General features: G+C 42.1%; 1 protein-coding gene across 3 annotated transcripts in view; it reads right to left on the bottom strand.

Annotated features, from left to right (window-relative positions):
- UBXN7 (UBX domain protein 7) overlaps positions 1-22,840 on the bottom strand; it is a 46,298-nt gene that overhangs the window by 1,078 nt on the left and 22,380 nt on the right. Inside the window, exons 8-11 of one of the 3 annotated variants that reach the window (XR_010918131.1) lie at positions 21,320-21,447; positions 18,543-18,957; positions 16,916-16,995; positions 11,079-11,303 (exon numbers count right to left, since the gene is read on the bottom strand). Coding sequence is in view for 2 of the 3 variants with exons in the window: in XM_067538679.1 (XP_067394780.1) it covers positions 11,142-11,303; positions 16,916-16,995; positions 18,543-18,957; positions 21,320-21,447 (785 nt within the window). In the remaining variant the exon portion in view is untranslated. Of the gene's footprint in view, positions 1-3,323; positions 11,304-16,915; positions 16,996-18,542; positions 18,958-21,319; positions 21,448-22,840 lie in introns of those variants that run through there. The other 2 variants (XM_067538680.1, XM_067538679.1) reach the window with 2 other exon arrangements.

Below are 22,840 nucleotides of genomic sequence, written 5' to 3' on the forward strand. Positions count from 1 at the left end.
TGGCCCCTGGAGTCTCTCCCTGACTCCCAGTACAGTGCCCCTGGCAGGGAAGTGGGATGAGCAAAAGTCTCTGTCTCATTGGAGAAAGTGAGAAGTAATAAACTTCCTCCAGAGGCACGGCTACCCTTTCTAGTGTTGTAGGGGGCTCCTGCTCTCCTTCTACGTGGACATGGGAAGTCAACAGTACTGACATCTCTACCATTGGATGGTGCCTGCCTAAAGACATAGTTAGCAGCAGGGTGGACTGATCTAAATCAGCAATTTAAATCACCAGCTGGAAAGCCTCAATTTAAATCAGCAATTTTAATTCATTTGTTTTCTAAAGAGAGGTGCATTCTCATTGGGTGATATGACTTACAATTAAATAGGGTCTTTACACTAGATTTGGTACATCTTTTTGCTACTTTGGAAGGCACACTACAACTATATACATTTCTTCAAGCAATTACACAGCTTCAGAGGTTCAGATTTATTATTATACATTTTTAATATGTTAGAAAATGGTGAAGATGTTGCTTATTTGCTCAGTAATGGATTTTTCGCTCATGGTTTGTATCAAGCTGCATTAGGATAGTAGCTGGAACTAAACATGTAAAATAGCAAACACAATTTCTTTTTTTATTAAACAAAGAAAGTCCTTACTAAAGCCTATTGTGCCATATTGATAAAGCTTGAACTTGAAAGTCAGATGTTTTGCCCCCAATTCTTTCTTCATATAAAAAGGCAGCCTTTAATCTTTAAGTTTCTGACAGAGACTCCCAGGTATAACATTTATTTTTTATATAAATGTTCTAAGAGATTATAAATTTAGGCCTTAATGTATTTTGTATTAAATTCACATTTAATTTTAACAAGGTTGATTTTAAAAAGAAATGATCATTTAATTAAAATACATCCAGTAAGTCCAATTTTTTATTTATTTTTTAAAAAGTCATCCATTTTTATCTGCACTATTTAGCACTGCTGATGGAGTATGAGCTAACCAGGGGAACTCCAGGATCAGACCCTCACTCAAGCCACTTGGTGCCCTATAGGCAAGATTTTGTCACGGTTATTTTTAGTAACAGTCAGGGATAGGACACGGGCAACAAACAAAACTTCATGGAAGCCTATGACCTGTCCCTGACTGTTACTAAAAATAACCATGACAAAATGGGGCTTACTAGGGCGATGAGCCTAAACATAGTTAGGGAGCGGGGGTCCAGTACCTGGTGACAGCTCTGGGGTCCCCCGCTGCTGCGGGGAGGAATTCTGGGTCTGTGGAGCTCCCTATGGGGCTGGTGGCTTGGAGCTGCAAGAACAACTCCCCCTCCACCCATGGCAGCTTGGAGCTCCTGGTCAGCGGGTCCCCCTGTCATCTTTGGTAGCAGGGAGCTCTGGGTCCCCCCACTGCCCACGGCAGCTGGGAGCTCTGGGGCTGGTGGCTGGGAACTGCAGCACCTGCCGACAGCTCCGGCCCCACCGCCCCAGGGCTGAAGCGGAAAATGTCATGGAGGTCAATCCATTTCTTCCATAACAATCTTATCCTTAGTTCTAGGCACCAGAAGAGATAGCAGAGAGGTGCTAGGTACTGAGGCAATCAGCACTGGAGGAAAAGCGGTCAGTGGGTTTAGCTGGCAGTCCTTCATGATTTGCACTGTGATGCCAGAGGGACCCATCTTAGGCCATCGGCTGCGGAGCTTGAGACTAGCCTAACACTTGTGGCCTCTTGTAGCGCAGGTCTGAGGGTTCAGGTCTGAGGGTTCTGGGTCTCTTCTCTGGAGTAATGCTCTTCCTATTTCTTCTGAAAAAGGTCAACAAGTGGATCAAAGTTGGCAACTGGGGTCAGCTCTGGAGTTCAGGGCAGACATATGGTTGGCTGGGGCCCTCGCTGACACCAAATGGAGAGCCCTGAGCTTGAGCCATATCATCCTTCTCCATGTGGGAGGCCTTCACGCTGTGGCTCCAGCCAAAATAACTTTAGGATGGCATTCCTAGCCTTCTCAGTCCACTAGGGAAAAGAGCGGTGGAAAGAGCAGTGACCAGGGATAGGCCCTTTGCCTAAACAAAGGAAGCACTTCAGCTTGGTCTACACTAGCTACAGGGCCCAGGGCAGTGAAAAATTCACACATCTGAGCACCGTAGCTATGCTGACCTAACCCCCGACATGGATGCTACTAGGTTGATGGAAGAAAGCGTCTGCCTACCTAGCTACCAGTGCTCAGGGAGATAGAATTCGAGAGCAACGGAAAACCCCCTTCTGTCACTGTAGGAAGCGACTACACCACAGTGCCACAGTCACTTAGCTGCGGTGCCATTGCTGTGCTGCCGCAGTGCCTGTAGTATAGCCAGGCGCTCAGAATGCCATGGTAAGTGGCAGAATTACTGGAGGGGCACATCTTAACCCTCAGAGTTAGCTTCATCCAGAAACAGCCCAGAGTACGGATATCTATGAAAAAATAGTAAAAATTCCCTTTGTTGATGCCAACAGGCGAACTAACTATATTCACTAATCACTAAAACTAACTGCAACTGCTGCAGGGTGGTTGAGCCTACTCTGTCCTTATGCCCGCAGGGGGGAGGCATTCCAGGACATCTAGGGTCTTGTGGTGGCCACAATGGACACGGTTAGCCAAAAGAATCCATTCTCGGATGCATGGTCACAGGTACTCAAGAGTGGGACCCGGGTGAACAAATATGCATAGAACCTGGCATTAAGGCTGCTGCACTCTGTCTTTAAAAGGGCAATAGCATTGTTCCTGTTAAAGAAAAAGGTGCCGCAAATTTAATGCAGTATTTTAAGCAGGGTGCCCACCAGCCTTGTACAGTAAATTAATTTAGCTTTTGATCATATACAGTAAATAGCCCATAGGGGCAGGAATTTAGATATCACACCTTGAACTACTCTACCTTGAACTAACACTCACAGACAATTAGCAAAAGAAAGACTGAACATCAGAACTAATTCCCCATAGGAACTCTGGCAAGTCCACCACCTTATAAGATCACACAAACGAGAACTTGACTCTCAGTGGGTATGTCTACACAGCAGAGAGCAGGATGAGCTGACTCAGGCTCACAGGGCTTGGACCTTGAGGCTAAAAAGTAGCAGTGTAGACAATTGGGTGCGGGCACTCTTTGTGGAGTGTCGTAGCCTGGGCTCCGGCCCAAGCCTGAACCTTTACATTGCTTCTTTTAGCTCTGCAGCCCGTGTCATCAGCAGGTCTTTTATTGCTGTGTAGACATACCCAGTGAGATCAAATTCCATCAACTGATGACAACGCAGGTGCGCTACATACGGCCCAGGGGCATGACGATTCCCATTTAAAAACAAAAGATGCCGCTACTGAAAACAGTTTGTTTTATTTCCAGGATCAAATATTACAATAGGACATTTACATATATTTATAAAAAATGCAGCAGTTGTTTATATAGATCAGAGGTTTCCTTGAGTTTGGTCCCTCCCAGCACAGTGAGCTGAAATCTCAGCTTCTCCTCCTCCCACTTAGTTGCATCGTCATTAAAGAAAATGGCTACTGTACAAAATTACAGGCAAAGTCACAATTTTGCACAGTTAAAAAACTATGTTTGTCAACTGGAGGAGCCAACCCCATAAACACACACAGTATTGTATCAAAGTGAACGGTGTCCCTGGTTGGACACCACACTTCTCAGACTCAGTTGAGTTTGACTCAGATTTCTTCAATTAAAGCTGTTCTATAAAATAGCACCTCATCCCCCTCCTTCATCTATCTTTATATGGTATCCTCTTACGATTCACAAGTTCCAACACCTTTAAACAATTATAAGATGCAGAATTACCCCCTTTGTGCTGAAGGAAATTAATGAAAACTGACAGTGACCAAGTCCAGAATTTCTATAATTATTAGTAATGTATTTCTGCATAATGGTAGGTGACAAAACTGAGGCAACGTAAGACATAAGAATGACATTAAGTGCTGTATTCTCCAATAAAAAGCCAGTATGGGCATTGTTACTGGGACTGGATAGACACTGTAAGTGATCTCACAGCTAACAATTAAGAGATTCAAATAAAATTCTCCTGTATGACACATGGCTGTGTCCATTAACCTCACAGGTTTCAAAAGCAAACAACAGATCGTAACTGAGCTGGAATAAAATCTAGCACTTTCCTGGCATATAAGGGAAAATCCTTGTAAAAATCATCCTTTCAGAATGACTGTGGCAGTAACTTATGCCGATTTCAACAGCCAGTTGTCAAAACCTGTTTAGATTAATTTGGAGAGGAACTCGCTAGAATCCAGAGATTAATGAGAATTCCAACTCAGGCAGGTGTCTGGCACATTTATACGAGTCAAAACTTTATCCAATTTTGTTAATTTGATTAAAGTTTCTAGCCTTTATATAAGAACGGGGAAAAGATTTTTTTTTTTAAACTAGCACAGTCAGAAATGTTAAAGCATGACAAAGGCAGGCCCGTCCATGTGAATGAAGGCTGTCAGCCTTCATACTCAATATAGCCAAAGCACGTCCATACATCTCCATGCCCTGGAATGCACCAGTGTTAACTATTAACTTGTTAAAACGACTGGGTTAAACAAAGGGTGAAAAAAGTGACATTTAACTAAGACAGGACTGCAAATTGATTCAGCAGAGCTGCTGAATTAGGCAAGTTGAGATGGTGGGAGGGAGGAAATGGCTAGTATCTAGTCCATGGAGCCACTACAAGGATAACTGCTAAAGGGACGACGTCTCAAAGGATACTTCCAGTTTCACCCAGAAACGTCCGTAACAAATCCCCAGCTATTCCCAACACATAAATAGCACTGATCGCTTGTCTTTTTGTATTTATCTTTACACTGTTTGGAATAAGGAGAGCAGAGCAATGAGATCTCACCTGGAGCCTTATTTCCCCCCTAGAAAAGTGATGAGTTGTAGATCAAACCTTTATGGTCCATCAGTGCCGATGGATCCAACACTTCAGCTGTGAAGAGCCAACATAACAAATGGAGAAACAACCTTCTTACTCCAAGTTACGTTCCAATCATCCCCGTCACTAATTAATCGTGCACACTACTGACTGTGAAGGTCATACACCACTCAGTTGGGAATCCACTGGGCTGCACTACATAGCTACATATGCCATTCTGTTTGAGACCTATAGATCAAACACTCAGAACTGCAGAGGTGAAAAGGGTTAGTGATACCATACTAGCACCCATCTGTTGGTATATTTAACCTGTTCAGTTTGATAACAAAACTGAGTTCTCACTATTGTCAGACATGCAAGACCAATATTGCTATTGAATGGCAAGCTGGATTTTTCTTTTTTTTATTCCAGAATCTTTGTCAATTATAGTCTTAAAACAAAACTATATTCTGAGCATAGTGAGTGCTGTGCTGTCAATTATGTAGCTCATTCAACCTTCAGTAAAATGTATAAATATTATAGGGAAATAACAATAAGGAACACTGAGATGAGTGGTTTCTTTCGGTCTATAAATCCCATTTTAATGGCACTATGTGGGTAAGTTACTGAAAGAGAAAGACAGTGACAGTTTTGTTACATCTGCTAGTTTTAGAAACTGTGAAGCAGTGTCTGAGGCAAGGCTGTAGTTCATTAAATGGTTTCTAGCAATTGCATAAACCATGATAGCAGAAGTAGAGGTTTGTATGCATTACTGAGACTCCGATGAAAAATGCAGAATTATATGCAACTGGGAGTATTTACAACACTAATACTAACAAATGACAGGCACCTTAATTTCTATTCAACTATCTACACTGGTTAGCAATGGATTTCTTCCCTTCCCCCAAGTTTTTCACTCCACTTTACCAACAGACTAATAGATTTGGTTCTTTTTTGGAAAGCTTTCTGATGTAGCACAGCTAAGGAAATGCTGTTTAAACAACTTCTGATAACTCTGACATCCTTTGAAACACTATATGGTGTCACTATAACATAACACTTTAAAAACAAGACTGTAAAAGCCCGTAACAATAAGGTTATTATACATAATTTAAAAAAGAAAGAGGACAAGCACGTCTGGTGATTTACGAGGGAGTGCAATGTGCTTCCAGAAGTGGATGCAAGTGTACCATGCCAAGCTTTTAGGACATGATTCAAAGCTCACTGAAGTCAGTGAAAAGACTCCCAGTGGCTTTTGCTCAGGCCCTCACTGCCTTTTCTGGCCAGTGAAGTGTGTTGCAAGGTTGAAGCTTTTGGCTAGCTTGCTTTACTAAATGCTCTGTCTGGAAACCTAGCTAAGTAGCCATCTCTCGCTCTACAGGGGAGTAGAGGAGACTATTATAAGGCCAAGGGCTCCCAGTATCCTGGGAGTCACACATCTCAAATTCCTCCTTAGCCGGTATGAACCAATAACATCCTTTAAACTGATGCCCTCTTGATCTGACGTCTATGAAGCTATACTACGTCTACTGATAGTCATGGTTAATAGCAATATTCATGATTAATTTCGAGGAATTTAACAGTTAGAGAGCAAAACAAGACAAATGGAACATGTGGGACAAATTGTTCCTTTAGAAAAGGAACTGCAACTCAAAGCATGAGTTTGAAATGATATTCGTATGAAAGGATGGAGATGGCTATTCCCTCCCGTATCAGCCATGAATATTTTCCCATTCTATAAACACACCTCTACTCCCTAGTTCTCCTCATGACAGACCCATAAAGTAGCACCAACTTGTGAAACCAAACACCCCAGCCATGTAGGTTAAGGGTCCTGCATGAAGTTACACAGCAAGTCCACTTCCAAACAATATTTGTTTTTTAACTCCCCAGCTTTCTTTGCAACTAACGAGACCTTTTTCCAGCCCATTCCAAAGTAATGTGTATCTTAGCCTCAGTGTCATGAAGCAATTTGACAAAGTTTTTGTTTAGAGGGCACTTTCTGTGGCAATACAAAACACAAACACAAAAACAAAAACTGCCTAGACTAATTTATGTGCCTGCCAGTCAATGTAAGCTGTTATATGTACATCCCCGCTTAGATTCCCAGTTTTACTCCTCTGGTCTGCAAAGACTAAGAGTGTCAGAGGCAATTCATTAAGGTTCAGGGTGGGGAGAGAAGACTTCTCTTAAAAGGAGCCTCACCAGCCAATTAAGAAACAGTACTGACTGACTCATGCTTTAGCCATGCTATGCAGTTGATGGTTGCAATGCTGGTCTTAAAAGACAGATGTGTTCACTGGGGACTTGGGCAGAGATGCAGAGAACTGAAAGATAAAAGCAGACCCAACCAAGAACAGGCTCTAACCATTTCTTGGGAAGAAACAAACTGCTACCAGGGCCTGGGCCAAAGATCAGGTTTTGGTCCATGACCACTCAGCCATTCAGCCCACAATTGCCAGCACCGAATCATAGTGTTAAATAAAGTCACTGGAAATAGCAATAGTGCAGGACAGTATTTCATATCTTTGAACTTTTGTGTATCTAAGTCAGGCAGCTAGCTCGCTTTTATATGAGTTAAAATCTCAGTGGGTGTGCGTTGGTCCAATAAGTGACCTCAGATACTAATGCTCACAGTGGCATAGGTCCTTAATATTAAGTGTTCCCAAAAAATCCAAAAAAAACCAAACCAACAACTTTAGAAGCCAGTTTCTTTGGGGAGTGGGATTTAATCCACCAAATACTTCTCTACTCTTGTTCACAGCACAAGAGAAAGTAGTATGTCATATTTTCCTTCCTTTTAGGTTCCCTGGAGTTTTGACATCTTGTCTCTTCAGATATCCAACCCAGTGAGCTCAGCTGCCTTTCAGCATCACTTTCTGGCCAATGGCTACTCTCAACTTGCTTAAAATCATAAACATGAGTTTGGCCAATTAAATGGCACTCAGGTTAGTTATCACTGGATGAACAGGAAGTGTACAGAAATTTATCACCTACTGGCTAACGGGCAGGTGGGCAGGGGAATGGGGGAGAAGGAAAAGGAAGTTGACAACTGAAATCCCTCGCCTCCCCTCCCTGTCCAACTGTAGACAGCTGGGCTCTTTTTGAAATGGTCATTTGCTTAAAAATGAACCAGGAGCTAGAGGGCACCCAATTCAGCTCATGTTATGCTAAAAGCTTGTGCTGAGCACCACTGCCAGACTGGATAAGAGGCAGATGTTTCTTTTCATACCATCACCGAAAAGTATGAGTGGCATCTCTTCAAAGTACAACTGCTGCTTCCCTTTCAGGTCAGACTGCTTGAGAGGTGGGTGGGCAGCTTTTAACATAACAAAGCTGAATTAAAAACTGTTTCAGGACTCCAAATTCAGCCTTTTAATGCAAGATGGCCAGTGTAGAAGAGCCAGCTGCTTACAACTGAGAAGGGAGAGAAGATAAAAAGGAGCTTTTATGGCTTTTGGCTGCCTTGCAGCTAAAGTCAGAAATTAATTACAAATGGGGTTTGGGAAAAGAAAAGTTCCCCTCCATCCAGTCAATGTAAAGTGTATACAGAATTTAGGGAAAGCCCAGTTGTCAAAAAGGACCAACTAGCCAATCAGAATATTACTTTGAACAATCCGCGTCCCCGCAACCAGAAACAATTTAACACAAGAGTTGGTGAAACTGCCAAGGCCCCACTTCCATGTACATAAGAGGGCAGCAGGGGAGGTCCACAAAAATTTGCAGCCTTGATTAATTTAGTGGACAAGGACTAGCCCATGCATAAATGCTAGATAGTAAGTCTCAGTGCGCTTAAACTCTCAAATTCTTCAGAGGTTTGTCAGTTGGGAAGGTGCAAACAGATTCACGCAGACAAGTATCACAGTTAATCATTTCAATTAGTGCTCAGAAGCCCAGGAAAGCATCGAGAACTAAATAACAGGGGCTACTGTTACACCTATCCTTATGCAGCCACGCCTGAATTGCGTATTTTGTGGTCCAGAGGTTCTTCCATTCTAGAAGCACCATTTCCCCCTTCACCCACAATCACCAATGCACTCCCTTTCCTTTTGGACTGTTGCAGTTCTCTTCCTCAGATCAATATAGCTGGGGAAAAATCCCCTTTGAGAACAATGCTGACAATGATCAGTTATCACTTTAGAGTCCCGATATGTCACCTCTGATGTGACTCAACTCCCTGGACAGTGAAGAGAGATCAGAACTGGCTTTTGTATGTAATCCAGCAGCAGAATTCAGAGTGGTATCAATTTTTGTCAAATTATCCATTCATAAAGTCTTAATCATATAAATATACTTATAAATATTTATACAATTGTATAATTATACATAAGAACTCACAATTTTAAGGGCAAAGGACACTTAGTCTTGCAAAGACCCACCAGGAACAAACTGGGTAATCTCCATGATTTCCCATGTATCATCCTTTAATGTAGGAATGCAGCCTGGAGTGAAATTAAAGGCAAAGTATCTTGAAAAACTTTACCTCACATTATATTCCTAGTTATCCACTAAGAGGATTCTTTTCTGGCTTGGAGACAGCTTTTGGAGCATTAATTCTTTTTTTTTTTTTATACCAATAACAGGAGATAAGATCTCCTGACAAACACAATGAAACCCATCAGCAGAGATGGCCTAATCTTTCACCCTCTAAAAACTGCCAGTTTTGTCTGATTCCTCAAGTTCACCCTACCTGTATTTTTATGTCCAACATGAAGCAGCTTGTTTTCCTCCACAAATGCAGATTACAGTAGCACAAACTCTGTTACAAAACAACACCCTGTATCAGTACTAGTGTCTGTAAAAGCATGAGTTAGCAATGAAATAGTTTTCTCTCACTACAGTCTATTGTTAATCTTTGAACACCGATTGACCAGCAGCTCAGACTCAGGATAAAACATCTGGGGAGAAAGGAGAGTATGTGGTGCAAGAGACTGGCTGCACTGTTTTGTATGTTGCATTATATGTTTGGTTAACTGATATCTTAGTCATAATGTATGCATGGCTTCTGCTGACAGTTTTTATAGCTTTGAGAGCTATAAAGCCTGGATCATACTGACACAAGTTAGTTACTTTTGCTTTACACAACTTTAAAACATTTGTTACTGATACAATTCTATACATTTCACTGCAGTTCCAAACGGGAAGTTGGATAATAGACTCTGAGACAGCCAGGACACTTCAGGCAACCCTGATGATGTGACCCAATAAAATGACCATTCTAAATTAGTGGGATGTCCATCAATGAGTTTTTTATGATTTATAAAAATGGAACCTCAGCAATAGAACCTACTTTTCTTTCCTTATAGCCTGACTGCTTTCTGAATGCCCTACTGCCCCAAGAAAGTGAATTCCCTAGGAAACAGAATCAAACTAGTTTTTAGGTTGTATGATAGCAAAAGTTTTACAGAAAGTTTGAGATTCTGTGAATGCCCCTCCACCAGTGAAGTCCTCATAACAAAAAGGCCACATTTTGGAAAAAGAGGAAAAAGTAGATTCTGGAGGAGTAAGTTCTAACTATGAAAAAAGGTTTCAGCTCTAGACCAAGCATCCAATTTCCCTCTCAGGCATATTCGATATTTGCCAAATCCACTGGCAGATCCATCCTTACTTAAAGCAAGATGTCACCTCATCAGCAGGAAAAGGGGGGAAAATATGCATGTGTAATCTACCAAGCTGCCCCAGCCTGATTCATTAAACCCAAAACTCACCCCATACCCTTGCAACAAATCAGTATTTTGCAGAGGACATGACAAGTGATCCTCACGAGTCTGTAAGGTTAATGGAGAGCTTTTGTGTGGAAAACCAAAATGAAGAAAAACACTACTGCAAATTACAATTTCTCTCTGTAGGGACACAACTCAGTGCCTAGCCACATGGTATTTCTCAATAAAAATAAAATATATATATATATAAACAAAATAGATTTTCTTAGGGGTAGTGAGAAAGATCTGTTGGTGTTATGGCCATTCCTAGCCCGAGCATGCTGGATGCACAGACTACCCTTTTATGCCAAGAAAGGGATGTGCAGTTGTAGGAGATGTGCTCCTCCCCAAGTAGAGCATGGTTTTCCCAACACCAAAGCTGGGAAAGCTCATATTCTAGCATTTTCATTTGGTCACAAGACTAGGAGGAAGGAGGAAGAGGGAGATGGGGCAAATGCCTGACTGCCCAATTTCAGCTCGGTGATCCCATGAGCCCAACTGCATACTTAGTGAGTTGATATCACAGGCCAACAGGAGGGAGGAAGGCTGGGAGAGCTCAGGCCATGGTGCTAATTCCTTTCCTGCACAAAGACAGTCTCTTGAGGGCACAGACCAGCCTCCTGCAATGTGATGTCATAGTCCAGATGAGACAGCTTCCTTCGAGGGAAGTTGGTGAGAAGTTCAAAACGTTCATTGGGGTAGCCTTTTGACTGGACATGTTTCACGAGAGCCTGAAGAAAAAAGGCAGAAAAGTATTAATTCACATCAGAATTATGTTCTCTTTGAAATATTAAAGTTTGCCATCATGGACAAAGGGAACTGAGTGAGAAGCTGGGTAATAAAGAGCTGTATTGTGTGCACAAATAAAAGATCTGTATTATATACACATTTCTATAGCTCTCATGATTGCAATACTAAGCACTATTAAACCAAACGGTCCCTAGCTAATGAATACTTTAACAGAAGAAAAACAGATATTAGCATATTAATGCAAACAAGCTGAATTTTGGACTATACATTAAGACAGTAAAATGGCACCTGCAAAAGAGTTCTAAAATAATCAAGGGCAGAAACCCCTTAGTTGGAGGTTGCCACTAGAAATGGTGTTAAATGAGCCTCTGTAAAACAAGTGGCTGTTCTAGGTTACTTGAACAGGATCATATTGAGTTCATTATATTTTTACCTACAATTTAATCTTTTTCTTGCTCTCAAAATATATATTTCTTTGTAAACTGCTCTCATTAGTTCCTTCGCGTCTCTCTCTAAAATGGCAACATTGGCTTTTTGCAGAGGAAAAGAGGGGGAAATGTGTGAGGAAGAGATATCTGGCTCAACCAGTCAAACAACAGCAGGTGTGTCAGGAAGGGTGTATGCCCATGTCAGCAAAGGAGGGGATAGGAAACACCAGGTGTGGCACAGAGGAAAAGTGGACTGTGGAGAGAAAGTAACACAGGAGGCAGTAAAATGGGGTGCAAGAGGGAAACAACAACATAGGAGACAGAAACAGCACAGGGCAGAGAAAAAGTATAATAGGAAAGAAAATGCCGCTTTTCAAGAACAGGAGAGAAAAAGGAAACTAGAGATAGTATGGAGATGTAAAGAAGCAAGAAAAAAATAATTTAGGTTAATGACTAATACACATCTCCTTGTTTTGGCAAACATCCTACCTACAATATTAAATTTGTGGGTAGGGATGTGTAACCAGGCATTTTTACCACTTTCTTAATACTGCTGTTATTCTGGAACCTATAGACAGACAACTGCAGAGAGCGAGTTCTCTCTCTAAAGTTCACCAGTATGTACCCAAAATCCTCAGTGGCTCAGGGTGTGGCACCTCAGACTCCTGGTTTGTTTGGAGAGCTCTCCATTACATCTTTCAAATGCTGGCAACCAAGCCTGGGCTTTAGTACAAGCAATTGATTTCTCCTGGAGGCCAGTAACAGTCAGTCATTCTCCTACATCTCCTTTTATTTAAAAATTAATCAGTTAATTTTGCTGCTCACATCTCCCCAAACATTTTAAGGCCAGCCCTGTCTGCACACCTCAAGCCACTTGGTAGTCAATAGACATTTTCCAGACAACAAATCTGATAGCCACAGATGAAAGACAGTGCTGTGTTCCTGCACAGAACAATGTTACCAGCACAGAGTAAACTGCGCTACTTATTGTACATCACTGCCCTCAAAACAGGTACCCATAGAAATGCAACTATGAAAAAGCGCAATACTGTTTTCTTTGCCAGGGTGAATCCAAAAGAGTGAAAGAAAAACATGGAAAATGGGAAGACAAGAGAGAGTCAATGCCCTAAGTGGAGCCAACACAACATATACTTGTTTTCTTCCCCTCTCTATCCATCCACTTATCCATCTGGGAATAAGGCAGTACTGGGAGTGCAAGCATACTCTGTGAACAATGGTGTGCAATGAAGCAATATCCAGACTGGTAAAAGTTAAAGACTGAACAGTGAGTCTTCAGTACATTCAATGTTAGTGTAATGGCAATTGCCATTAGTTAAATTTTCCATTCTAACCTCAAAAACGCAATTTCCACTCATTATAAACAATTCTTATGACTGTTTTGGACAATTCTACAACTGAAACTGCTGAGGGAAAAAACAAATTAAGCATGGAAATAGCCGTCATGTAGAATGGTCTTTGAAACTTGGTTCTGATTTGACTGAAAACATTCTTGACAACTGCATGAGGATCAGCACATTTTGCAGTATGCATTAAATGTGCCACTAAATAAGGCTGCCCACGTGCATAGCCAACTTAACTGGATAGTAAAAAGTACTGAAGGGGCATACAGGTTGAGTCTGACGTTCTTGGATGGTATGCAGAATAGTTGTAGCTGTGTCAGTTCCAGAATTATGAGAGAGACATAAAGGTGGGCAAGGTAATATATTTTATTGGACCAACTTCTGGTGGTGAGAGACAGAAGCTTTTGGGCCACACAGAGCTCTGTGAAAACTTGTCTCTCTCACCACCAGAAGTTAGTCCATAAAAGATATTATCTCACTGTCCTTGTCTCGCTAATATCCTTGGAAAGGGTAATTGACAATAGGCTTCAGAAGGTTCAAAGGATCTTAGCCAAGGTGGTAGAATTTTTTTTTAAATATATATTTTATTGTCATCGGGGTAGTAGTTATGTAATCAGATGCTACCAGAATGCATATGCACAAAAGGGCAGAGGTAAGGCTGTACATGCAAAGAAGACTGCTTACCCCTACTGTAATTGTTGTTCTTCGAGATGTGGGTGCAGACATGGATTCCACGTCCTTTGGCCCAGTCACCCTTCCCATGGCTATAAAAGGGTGGCACCAACCTGACCCTTCTCAGATCCCTCCGAATTAAATCCAAGCTAAAGACTCTCACGCAGAGGGGATGGAGGGTGGGTCGTGGAATACGTCTGCACCCATATCTCGTAGAACAGTTACAGTACAGGGACGAAGCTGCTTTTATTTCTTTGAATGGTTGCAGATGTGCATTTCAGTCTGGTGATTTACAAGCAGTGACTGAAGGACGTGGTGCTCAGAGTTTACCTAAAGAACGACTGCATGGCTGCCTTTCCAAAGTTTGCATCTGATCTAGATCCTGTCGTAACAGCAGAATGCTTGGTAAAAGAAGGCACTGAAGATCAGGTATCTGGCTCTGCAAATGTCGAACACAGAAATGCTGAGGAATGCGCCCAAGCCGCTTAGGCCCTTGTCAAATGAGTCACCAGTCTTTGTGGAGGTGTGGACAGGACTGCTCCACATGCTGCTGTAATACAACAAGTAATCCATCTGGAGAACGTCTGCACGGAAACCAGCTGAACCTTCATTCAATCCACATAAGACACAAAGAGCCAAGGTGAATGATGAAAAAACAACCACTAGGGAGTTAGACAAACTTCCCTTCCTTTAGATCGGCAGATGGAACACAGAGAGCCATTAAGAGGACCCTCAGCGAACTGAGAGACAGACCTGATGACTTGAAATGCAACCGATAATCCAAATGTCCAGAATGAGTGCTGGCCTTGGCCAGATTCCTCAAGCTAGAGACCAAACTAAAAAACACTTCTACTTGGCCAAATATATACAGCTAGCAGAGAGCTTTCTACTATTAAGTAGGACTCGCTGTGCTGCTTCAGAGCATTGTTATGGATTGAGATGTAGGTGGTCCAGCCTAGGAGACAGGTCTAGTGGGCAGAGCAGGTATTCAGGTTGTGGAATGAAGCTAAGGGTCAGCACCAGAGTCAACGGCCAATAACCAGAGCCAGGGCTCAAGCCAGAGTCAGAACCAGGAACTGAAGTGGAGGGTTAGAGCTGAAGTCAGATACCAAATGTCAAAGCCAAGGGTAAACTGCTGCCTGATAAGTCACCAGCGTGGAAACAATATGTGCCAACATCACTGTCTTCAGGACTGGATTCAATAGATGGCCCATGGGCGGTACCAGAGTCGACTGTATAGTGTCTAACTAGTCACACACTGCTACCAGAGAGTGGTAGATGACTCAGATCTATCTCATGCACAGGAAGACTCATCTCAGAAGGGGAGGACAATGCTCTCTGAGCTCTGGAGCAGCCCCAGTCCATTTTGTGTGTTCTTTTTCAGAGGACTAGAAGCAGAAGAACAATCTCTTTCTCCTGAGTGAGGAATCCAAATCCGACTCTGAAGCTCCATACATACTGGCTCTCAAGTGTTCTCTGCAGGACCCGATAATCTGTGGAAGCTCCTGGTGGGCTGCTCCATAAGACGCTGCTTCAAGTGCAAGTCTTTAGCTCTTTGTGTTCTCTTTTTAAAAGATCTGCAGATGTAGCACATTTCCGTAATGTGCCCTTCCCCCGCAGAACAACAAACATTGAGCATGGGGATCACTAATAGGGACAGTCGCCACACATGACTGACAATGCTTAAAAACCCAGTAAAGGCATCACATAAGGCTAAGTTTATACAAAACTTCATCCTAAGATACTATTAAAACGAACTGTTTACACAAAAAATACAGACAACACTGCGAGAGAGAAACGTGAGGAGAGATTCCACAGTGAACACTCTGATTCAAGCAGCAAGTGTAAGAAAGAACAGAGTGAGGTCAAGGCAGCACTGACCTTATATTGCCATGGGAAGGGCTATAGGACATAAGTGTGTGAATGCTGCCCTGATGGGCACTGCTAAGTAAAGTTTCTGACTTTGGTGCACTGGGCACGCGCACACCTGAGGGGGGATGTATGTTTGCAATCACCCGAAGAACAACATTAATTTTGGCGTTTTCTAACTTCTGATTGCTTAACAAACCAACTCTAACTGTGTGCGCTATGGAACTATAGTAACACTTTTTAAGAATTCAATTTTCAAATTTGCTTTTATATTTCAAGATTCCACACAAATGATTGCTGGCTACGACAAGGCACAAATGAAGGTTAAAGTGCATGAAGACCAGTTCCTAAACATAAGATGAATGGCTTTGTCAATGCTCCTCGGGTGTTACTTACAAGACAGGGATATTCCAATCCCAGGGCTTTAGTCTAGAACAATCTGAAAGTGATGTCAAAATATACCGTAGGTATGTTTTTTAAAATGTGCCTGAAGATAAGACTAGGTTGAGACCAAACTTTCACCTGGAAACTAAAGCAAAATTTCAACTCAAGACTAAGGTGAATGTCTAACATTTCACATCTGGACCAAGCTATGTCCTTATTTTTTTCAGCTAAACAGCAATCTTCTTCCAATTCTTCCTAGAGCTGAGCAAACCCTCTCTGTAGTTTTGTACTTTGACAAAAAGACAGAGAATTAAACTGTGACAAAAAATTCCCAAGTTAGGGGGATCCCGCTATGGGGGAAATTCTATTATCTATGTCCAATGGGGAGCTGTAGAAATACGGTGTCAAAATTAGAGAAAAGGACCCAGGAATCAGGAATTTTGTGTTCTATTCCTGTCTATCACTAACTCTGTGACCTTGGATGAGTCCGTTAATGTCTCTCCACTTCTCTGTTTCCCTTGCTATAAAATAAAGAATACCTTACAAACATTAAATCTCAGACCTGTGTGTTAAGTGCTTTAAGTTGCCAAGATGAAAATTATTTAATTAGAAAGGATTATTGTATGAGAGAAACAAGCAGCATTAGCACCAAGGAAGACACTGGGAAGCCTGTATAGGAAACTGGCAGTGGGAACAAAGAACCAACAGTGTCTGCATGTGGGAAGAGAGTGACATAGCAGGGAAGAAGCCACATAGCCTGATGTATGCCACCACTTTCATGTTTGGCTAGATCTAATTTCATAGAGCCATCACAAAAACGTATTCTCTAGTTTCACCTTTCTTCTACTCAAAGAAGAATCTCCAATTAGCTTCACTCACCAGAAGTTTAGCTTGTTCAGGCAGTGAAATTTGTTCCCTCTTTCCATCTGGATACCTTAGCATCAGCTGTGCCTTTGGTCCTAGTGTAAAGTAAGTTGCTACAGGTTAACAACAGGGCAACTGATATGAGCTCTTTTGTAAGTTTAGGTGTAAGTTTACTTTACTTACTCCTGGGGGAATTCTGCACCAAAAAATTAAAAATTCAATGCACAATATTTTAAAATTCTACAAAATCTTGCATACTTTGTCAAAACAACACAATATAATCACACCAATTTCAATTATTTTGGTAATTTATTTCAAAATACCTGTAAGCACGTATATCTGTAACAATACAGATAACAAAAAAGATTCCCCCAGGAGTGGAGAGGTAAAGAAATCCCTATGACAACCCATCCTGTTTCTCCGTTATGCTTTTGTTGGGCACAACAGTCTGCGTGTGTCTCACATGCCAGCTGGGCACATCTTGGGGGAAAACTCTGCCCCTCCGGTCTTAGACATCTACAGCCCTTTTCCCCCAGAGCCCAGCCAGAGGGTCTCCCCCTCCCAGTCCAGATACCCACACCTTCTACCCCAGAGCCCAAGGATCCAGAAAGAGGGAGAAACAGCCTGATTGATGTTGGGTCCCAGGCTTGCATGGAGTTTCCTGAACACTGCCTCCTTCCTTCAGGATGTGCTGGGAACTGTAGCTGCCTGGAACCCTCCAGCTCCTCCTCCCTCCCCCCAGCAAATGTCCTGTATTTGTGAGCTGAAGACCCCAGCTCTGCTTCGTCCAGTGGACCCTAGTGGCGGCCAGCAGCTCTGTTGCACCAATTTTGTGGGGGAAAAGGAAATTCTGCGCACATTCTGCATTGCGCAGCGGTGCAGAATTCCCCCAGAAGCATTTACTGTATGGGACAATAGGATTAGTGAGTGGAAATTAACACAAAATAAAGAAGTCTTAAAGGTGAGCTGCAAAGCTTGGGCCATGAAGATGAAGTTCTGTTACATGCATTTTTTTAATCAAAATTCCTGTTTTCATGATTTCTAAGTCAAAAGCAGTGACGGACACCCTCCCCATCTCCACAGAAAAACCAGAGTAAAGGCAATTTAAGCTGCAACCCCCTGCTGACATCATAGCTATTTGCTTGCCAAACTGATGTGAATGCCATTCCCCTCTCTCTATCGCACTCTCTTCTTGTACATTGCCTTGTAGAAAGCTGCTGCACTACTGCCTATCACACAGAAAACAATCGGAGGGGAAAAGCTTTTGAGGTCCATCCACACTAGGAAAATGTGAACTGATACAAGCACAACAGTGAAGATATGCTGCATGAGGGCAAAATGGAGTTTACACTTGTGCAGCATGCCGTCAGTGATGGCAGCCTCACTTCACGCATCTATATTAGACAAATGCCTATTTCCCTACTATAGATGGGCCCTCAAACTAATAGAAACTCAGATTATAGTTCAGTGATTAACAGGTTCTTGGGGTTTGCTGAATGCTGCTGAAAGTAGAGGGATGTATCTAAATGGCAAATTTCAAGGAAGGATAAAGACAAAAAAGGGGGCTTTAAAATTAGGACTTAAACATGCTTGCTAACACAAAAAGGTGGGTAGAAAATTTTTAAAAAGCTTTGCAAGTTACCATTAAAGGTGAAAAGCTCACCATTCAGATCCAATCCCTCCACTGCACTGTCAGGCTTGTCAGCAGATTCCTCCATTATCTCAGCATCAATGCAGGACAGTACTCGATGGTTAGATGTCGTTCCAGGCTCAGTCCTTGTAGGGGGCTCAGGGTGAGGCCTCCGGCTCTCCTCTTTCCTATACCCTAAGTCCTTGTGTGGAGACTTCCTAGACTTGGCAGGATTCTCTGACTCCTCCTCATCGTCAGAGCCACACACAGAAATAAACTCCTCACTTCCAGAGAAAAGCTCAGATTCAGATTCCTCTTCTGATCGGCTGTCCTGTTTGACCTGGGAGGAATCAAAATGTGTTTCCTGCAGGGAGGCCCTGATGGCAGCTTCCAGTTGGCTATCCTCACTTGCATCAATGAGGCTCTCCTGTTTGAGGCAGTCAGAACACAGAAATGAAAGAAAAAACATAACTAAGCAAAATATTTTAACAGTGTATATCCAGGAATTAGAACACTTCAATAAAGGGCTCTTAGGTGACGTCTGATAAGAGTGTAATGATTAAACGTTGTGGCAGCCAGCTGTTCTGCAATTTTAAAGCCCTTAAGTATTTCTCTAAGTTTTCCAAATGTGACATATCCCTCTCCCTCACATTCTCTGGAGCAATGCTGAACGTGGAGTACCATCTATCCCAATGATTCCCAAACCTTGATAATTTGGTGGATCACCTACTCTCTTCCAAATGTCCAGTCTTGATTTCCATGCGGCAGCTACAGCATTTGTCTGCATGGAAAAGTACTAAGAGGTCTAAAATAAAGAGGCAAGTTGAAATAAACTCCCTTTAATGTGATCTTTCCCTCTCCCACGGCATGTGAGTAGACAGTTCCAAATTTTCTTTATTTGCCAACCTAGTCTTTTTAGGTCACTCAGCAATTTGGCCCAGTCCTCTGGTTGCAACTCCTTCTATTTGTTATCTGCAAATTTGATCATGGCTTAATTTATATTGAAGAATGACTCAAAAGACACATACGAAGCCACTGCCCAAGGTACTGCAAGGTGCTTGGGTTTGTGTTTTAATTTAGTTGCTCAAAAAAAATAAAAAAGAAGAACACTTCAAGAATCCACCTCTGGAGTACAATTAGCAAGAAACAATTGCTTAAAGAGCAACAGAAGTTTAATCATTTTGAAAGAGGCAATGCTGAAGCAATTCTATTGAGATTAACTAATCTAAATATGAAATTATGCATTCTACACTTTTCATGGATTAACTCCAGTACTGAAATTTGTAGCAGTTCACTCTAAGTTATTTTGCATAACATTCAAATATGAGTATTTTAAAAAAAAGCTTCCTTTTAGGATTACTGTATTCTAGAAAACTGTACAAGTCAATCAGGTGTTGGGGAGAAAAAGCACTAGTGACAAATACCTGTACTTTTCTCTAGCCTTTACTTTTGGTGCGTCCTTCCAAGACACCAACCCTACCAGTTAATTCTTATTTTATTTGGAGGTGTGGAGCTGAGAGATTAGGGATACCACAGATGGTTGAATACCTAACTATAGAGCAAAGAGTAAACATTTCTCCCAAATAAAGAACATTTAACTTATAGTATACCCTTTTCTAATCTTTACACCTCATAATTCACATCCAAGTCTCTCATTTCTACTCAGCAATTTTAACAGCAGAGTTCTGTAGTGAAAGTTCACATTACTATTACATTTGTAACAAATACTACAGTTTATGTCAGTGGCTCTCAGCCTGTGGCCCGGGGGCCAAAAGTGGCCCACAGGGACTTTCAAAATGGCCCGCCACTCCCCTCCCACTGGCTGCAGAAGGGAGCCATTACCTAAGGACTCAAGCGGAGCGTATTGCTGCAGGGCTACAAGAGTGGTGCAGGGTCTTTGCTACAGCCAAGGGGATGGGAGATCAGCGCTCCCTTCCCCCTGGTTGTTGCAGGGTGCACAGCAAAGTGCTCCTCCTCGGTCCATAGGCACTGAGGTCCCTGTTGGAGTCAGAGGGAAGGGAGCACTGATTTCCTGTTCCCCTGGCTGCAAAAGGGAGCCACTGTCTAGGGACCCAGTTGGAGCGCACAGGGCAACAGCATGCGTGCAGTTTCACTGCTGCAGCCAGGGGATGAGCAAGAAGAAAGCCTGCCGCTGAACTTCTTCCATCTAGCTGAAGTGGGGGGAAGGGAGCAACCAGGACCTACCATGCTTGAGGAGGGGCAGGACCCTAAAAATCAGTGCCTTACGATTTGGCCTGCACTTAGCAGGCCACCCACCATGATTTAGCTGCCAGACCATGTGCTTCAGTGTGTAGTGACAGTCACTCATCTACACTAGTGCTTTGTCTGTGAGTGTGTGACATACTGTGAGAAATGTGTAGGTATAAAATAGTGACCGTAAAAAATAAGCATAGTGGCATCAAAATGTTTACTTTAAATATGTTGTGATTTATCATCCTTAATGGTGACTATGTCAATACATTTTTTTATGAGTTGATGGACTGATGGCCCTTCACAATCGTAAAAATCATACTTGTGGCCCTCGAGCCAAAAACGTTGGGAACCACTGGATTATGTAGTATCGCACAAAACAAAACTAGATTAAAAAGGTGAGAAAGTACATTCTCTGATGCATCATCTGCATTTTTTGTGATTTTACGCACTTGCTAATTCACACAAGTCTATTTCTATTTCCCATTCAGTGAGGTGAGAGGTTCTACTGGACCAGACACAAATGTGCGGAGTTTTCCTCTTTCCCGCCTCCCTACCCCACAAGGCTTCATACTTACAGATCGGGAACATTTTTGGGGAGGGCTGGTAGAATGTCCATCTAGTTGCCCATGCTCGCCCAGGAAACCAGTCACTTGGTCCAAGAAAGAAGTTACATCCAGTTGGTGCCACTCCACTAATTTCTGGCCTATGGAACACATAGGAACATGGGACCTCACTTCACTGAGGAGGACCCTCAAGAGATTTTTGCTTAGCCACTAGGAGCATAAAACAAATTTATCTTAAAGCACATAACGCTTATTAGTTTTTATAAAGCTCCATTTTTGTTCTACAAAACTGATACAGTGGTGAGGAGGCAAGTGTGGATTTATGGAGGACCCTACTTTTAGTATAAAAAAAAGATAAGCAGTTTCCTTTTCTCCAAAGCTTTCAAATCTTCTAGAAAGCCTGATTTCAGGCTCTGCCAAGCTAGAGGTACAAGCCTGTCTCCGTTTAATAGTGCACATCACAAGAGAAGTAATGCCTTCTTTCCTATATGCAAGGCTGTATGCATGCCACACACAGTGAATGGAATGTTAAAATGCAAGTTTGGAGAAAATAATTTCATAGCTAAGATTTCTTCAAGCTGCATAACTCAGCCCTCTTGCCTGGATGGATCTGACACCCCAGTAAGTTAATCTTATGGAGAGAAGCCTCACACACTACAATAAAAATTTGTTTTCTACCTAAAAAAAGAATAAAGGGGATGATTACAAGGCTGGAGAAGCAAAAGTAGCTTGGGCTTCACTTTATATAACAGAAGATTAACTGGAACAACCCTAATACAACTGCAAGTTCTTTCTTAAGCTTACACTGAAAAGGCCAGTGAAGGGAAGGGAGTAGATATCACAATCTGGTTTTCCTATAGCCACATCCTAAGTGACTAGTTCTCAACAGAACAGAGAGGTTTGGAATTCTCAAAGGGCTGCAGCTCACCGAGAACAAAGACTTCTAAGTCAACTGCAATACAATCCCTTTGGAAGGAGCATTAGAGAGAAGGAACTGCTAGAACCAATACCTTAGTATGCAAAAGTCAGGAGCATTATCTTAACCTGAGTTTCAGTAATGCAGAGATTCTTTTATTGTTATCAAGCAGAAAGAAATCTCAGTCAGCACTGATTACAGAAGCCAATAATTCAGCATCAGGAAGCTGAGGACCAGGATCAGTTTTATAGTAGTGATTTTGGGGGAAGGGAAAAGAACCTGAAGATTCCTTGGGGACCTACAAAAATAGTAGATTCATTTTGTTCAACATTCCAAAAAAGGTCAAAGACAAAAAACAATTAATTATATCAAAGCTTGCATGGATGTTTGAAAATTAAGATGTGTCTAAAATAATCATTTGTGAGCCTCCTGGTGGTGACTAACATGTTACTAGGACATGAACTTGTGATTTGCAGTGTTGTAGCCGTGCTGGACCCAGGATATTAGAAAGACAAGATGGGTGAGGTAGTATTTTTTTAATTGGACCAACTTCTGTTGGTGAAATAGACAAGCTCTCCAGCTACACAGAGCTCTTCTTCAGCTCAGTTTGCAGGTCA

Source organism: Emydura macquarii, unplaced genomic scaffold (assembly GCF_026122565.2).
Source record: "Emydura macquarii macquarii isolate MOO-44397 ecotype Brisbane River unplaced genomic scaffold, CSIRO-AGI_Emac_v2 contig_499, whole genome shotgun sequence".
Taxonomy (NCBI): domain Eukaryota; kingdom Metazoa; phylum Chordata; order Testudines; family Chelidae; genus Emydura; species Emydura macquarii.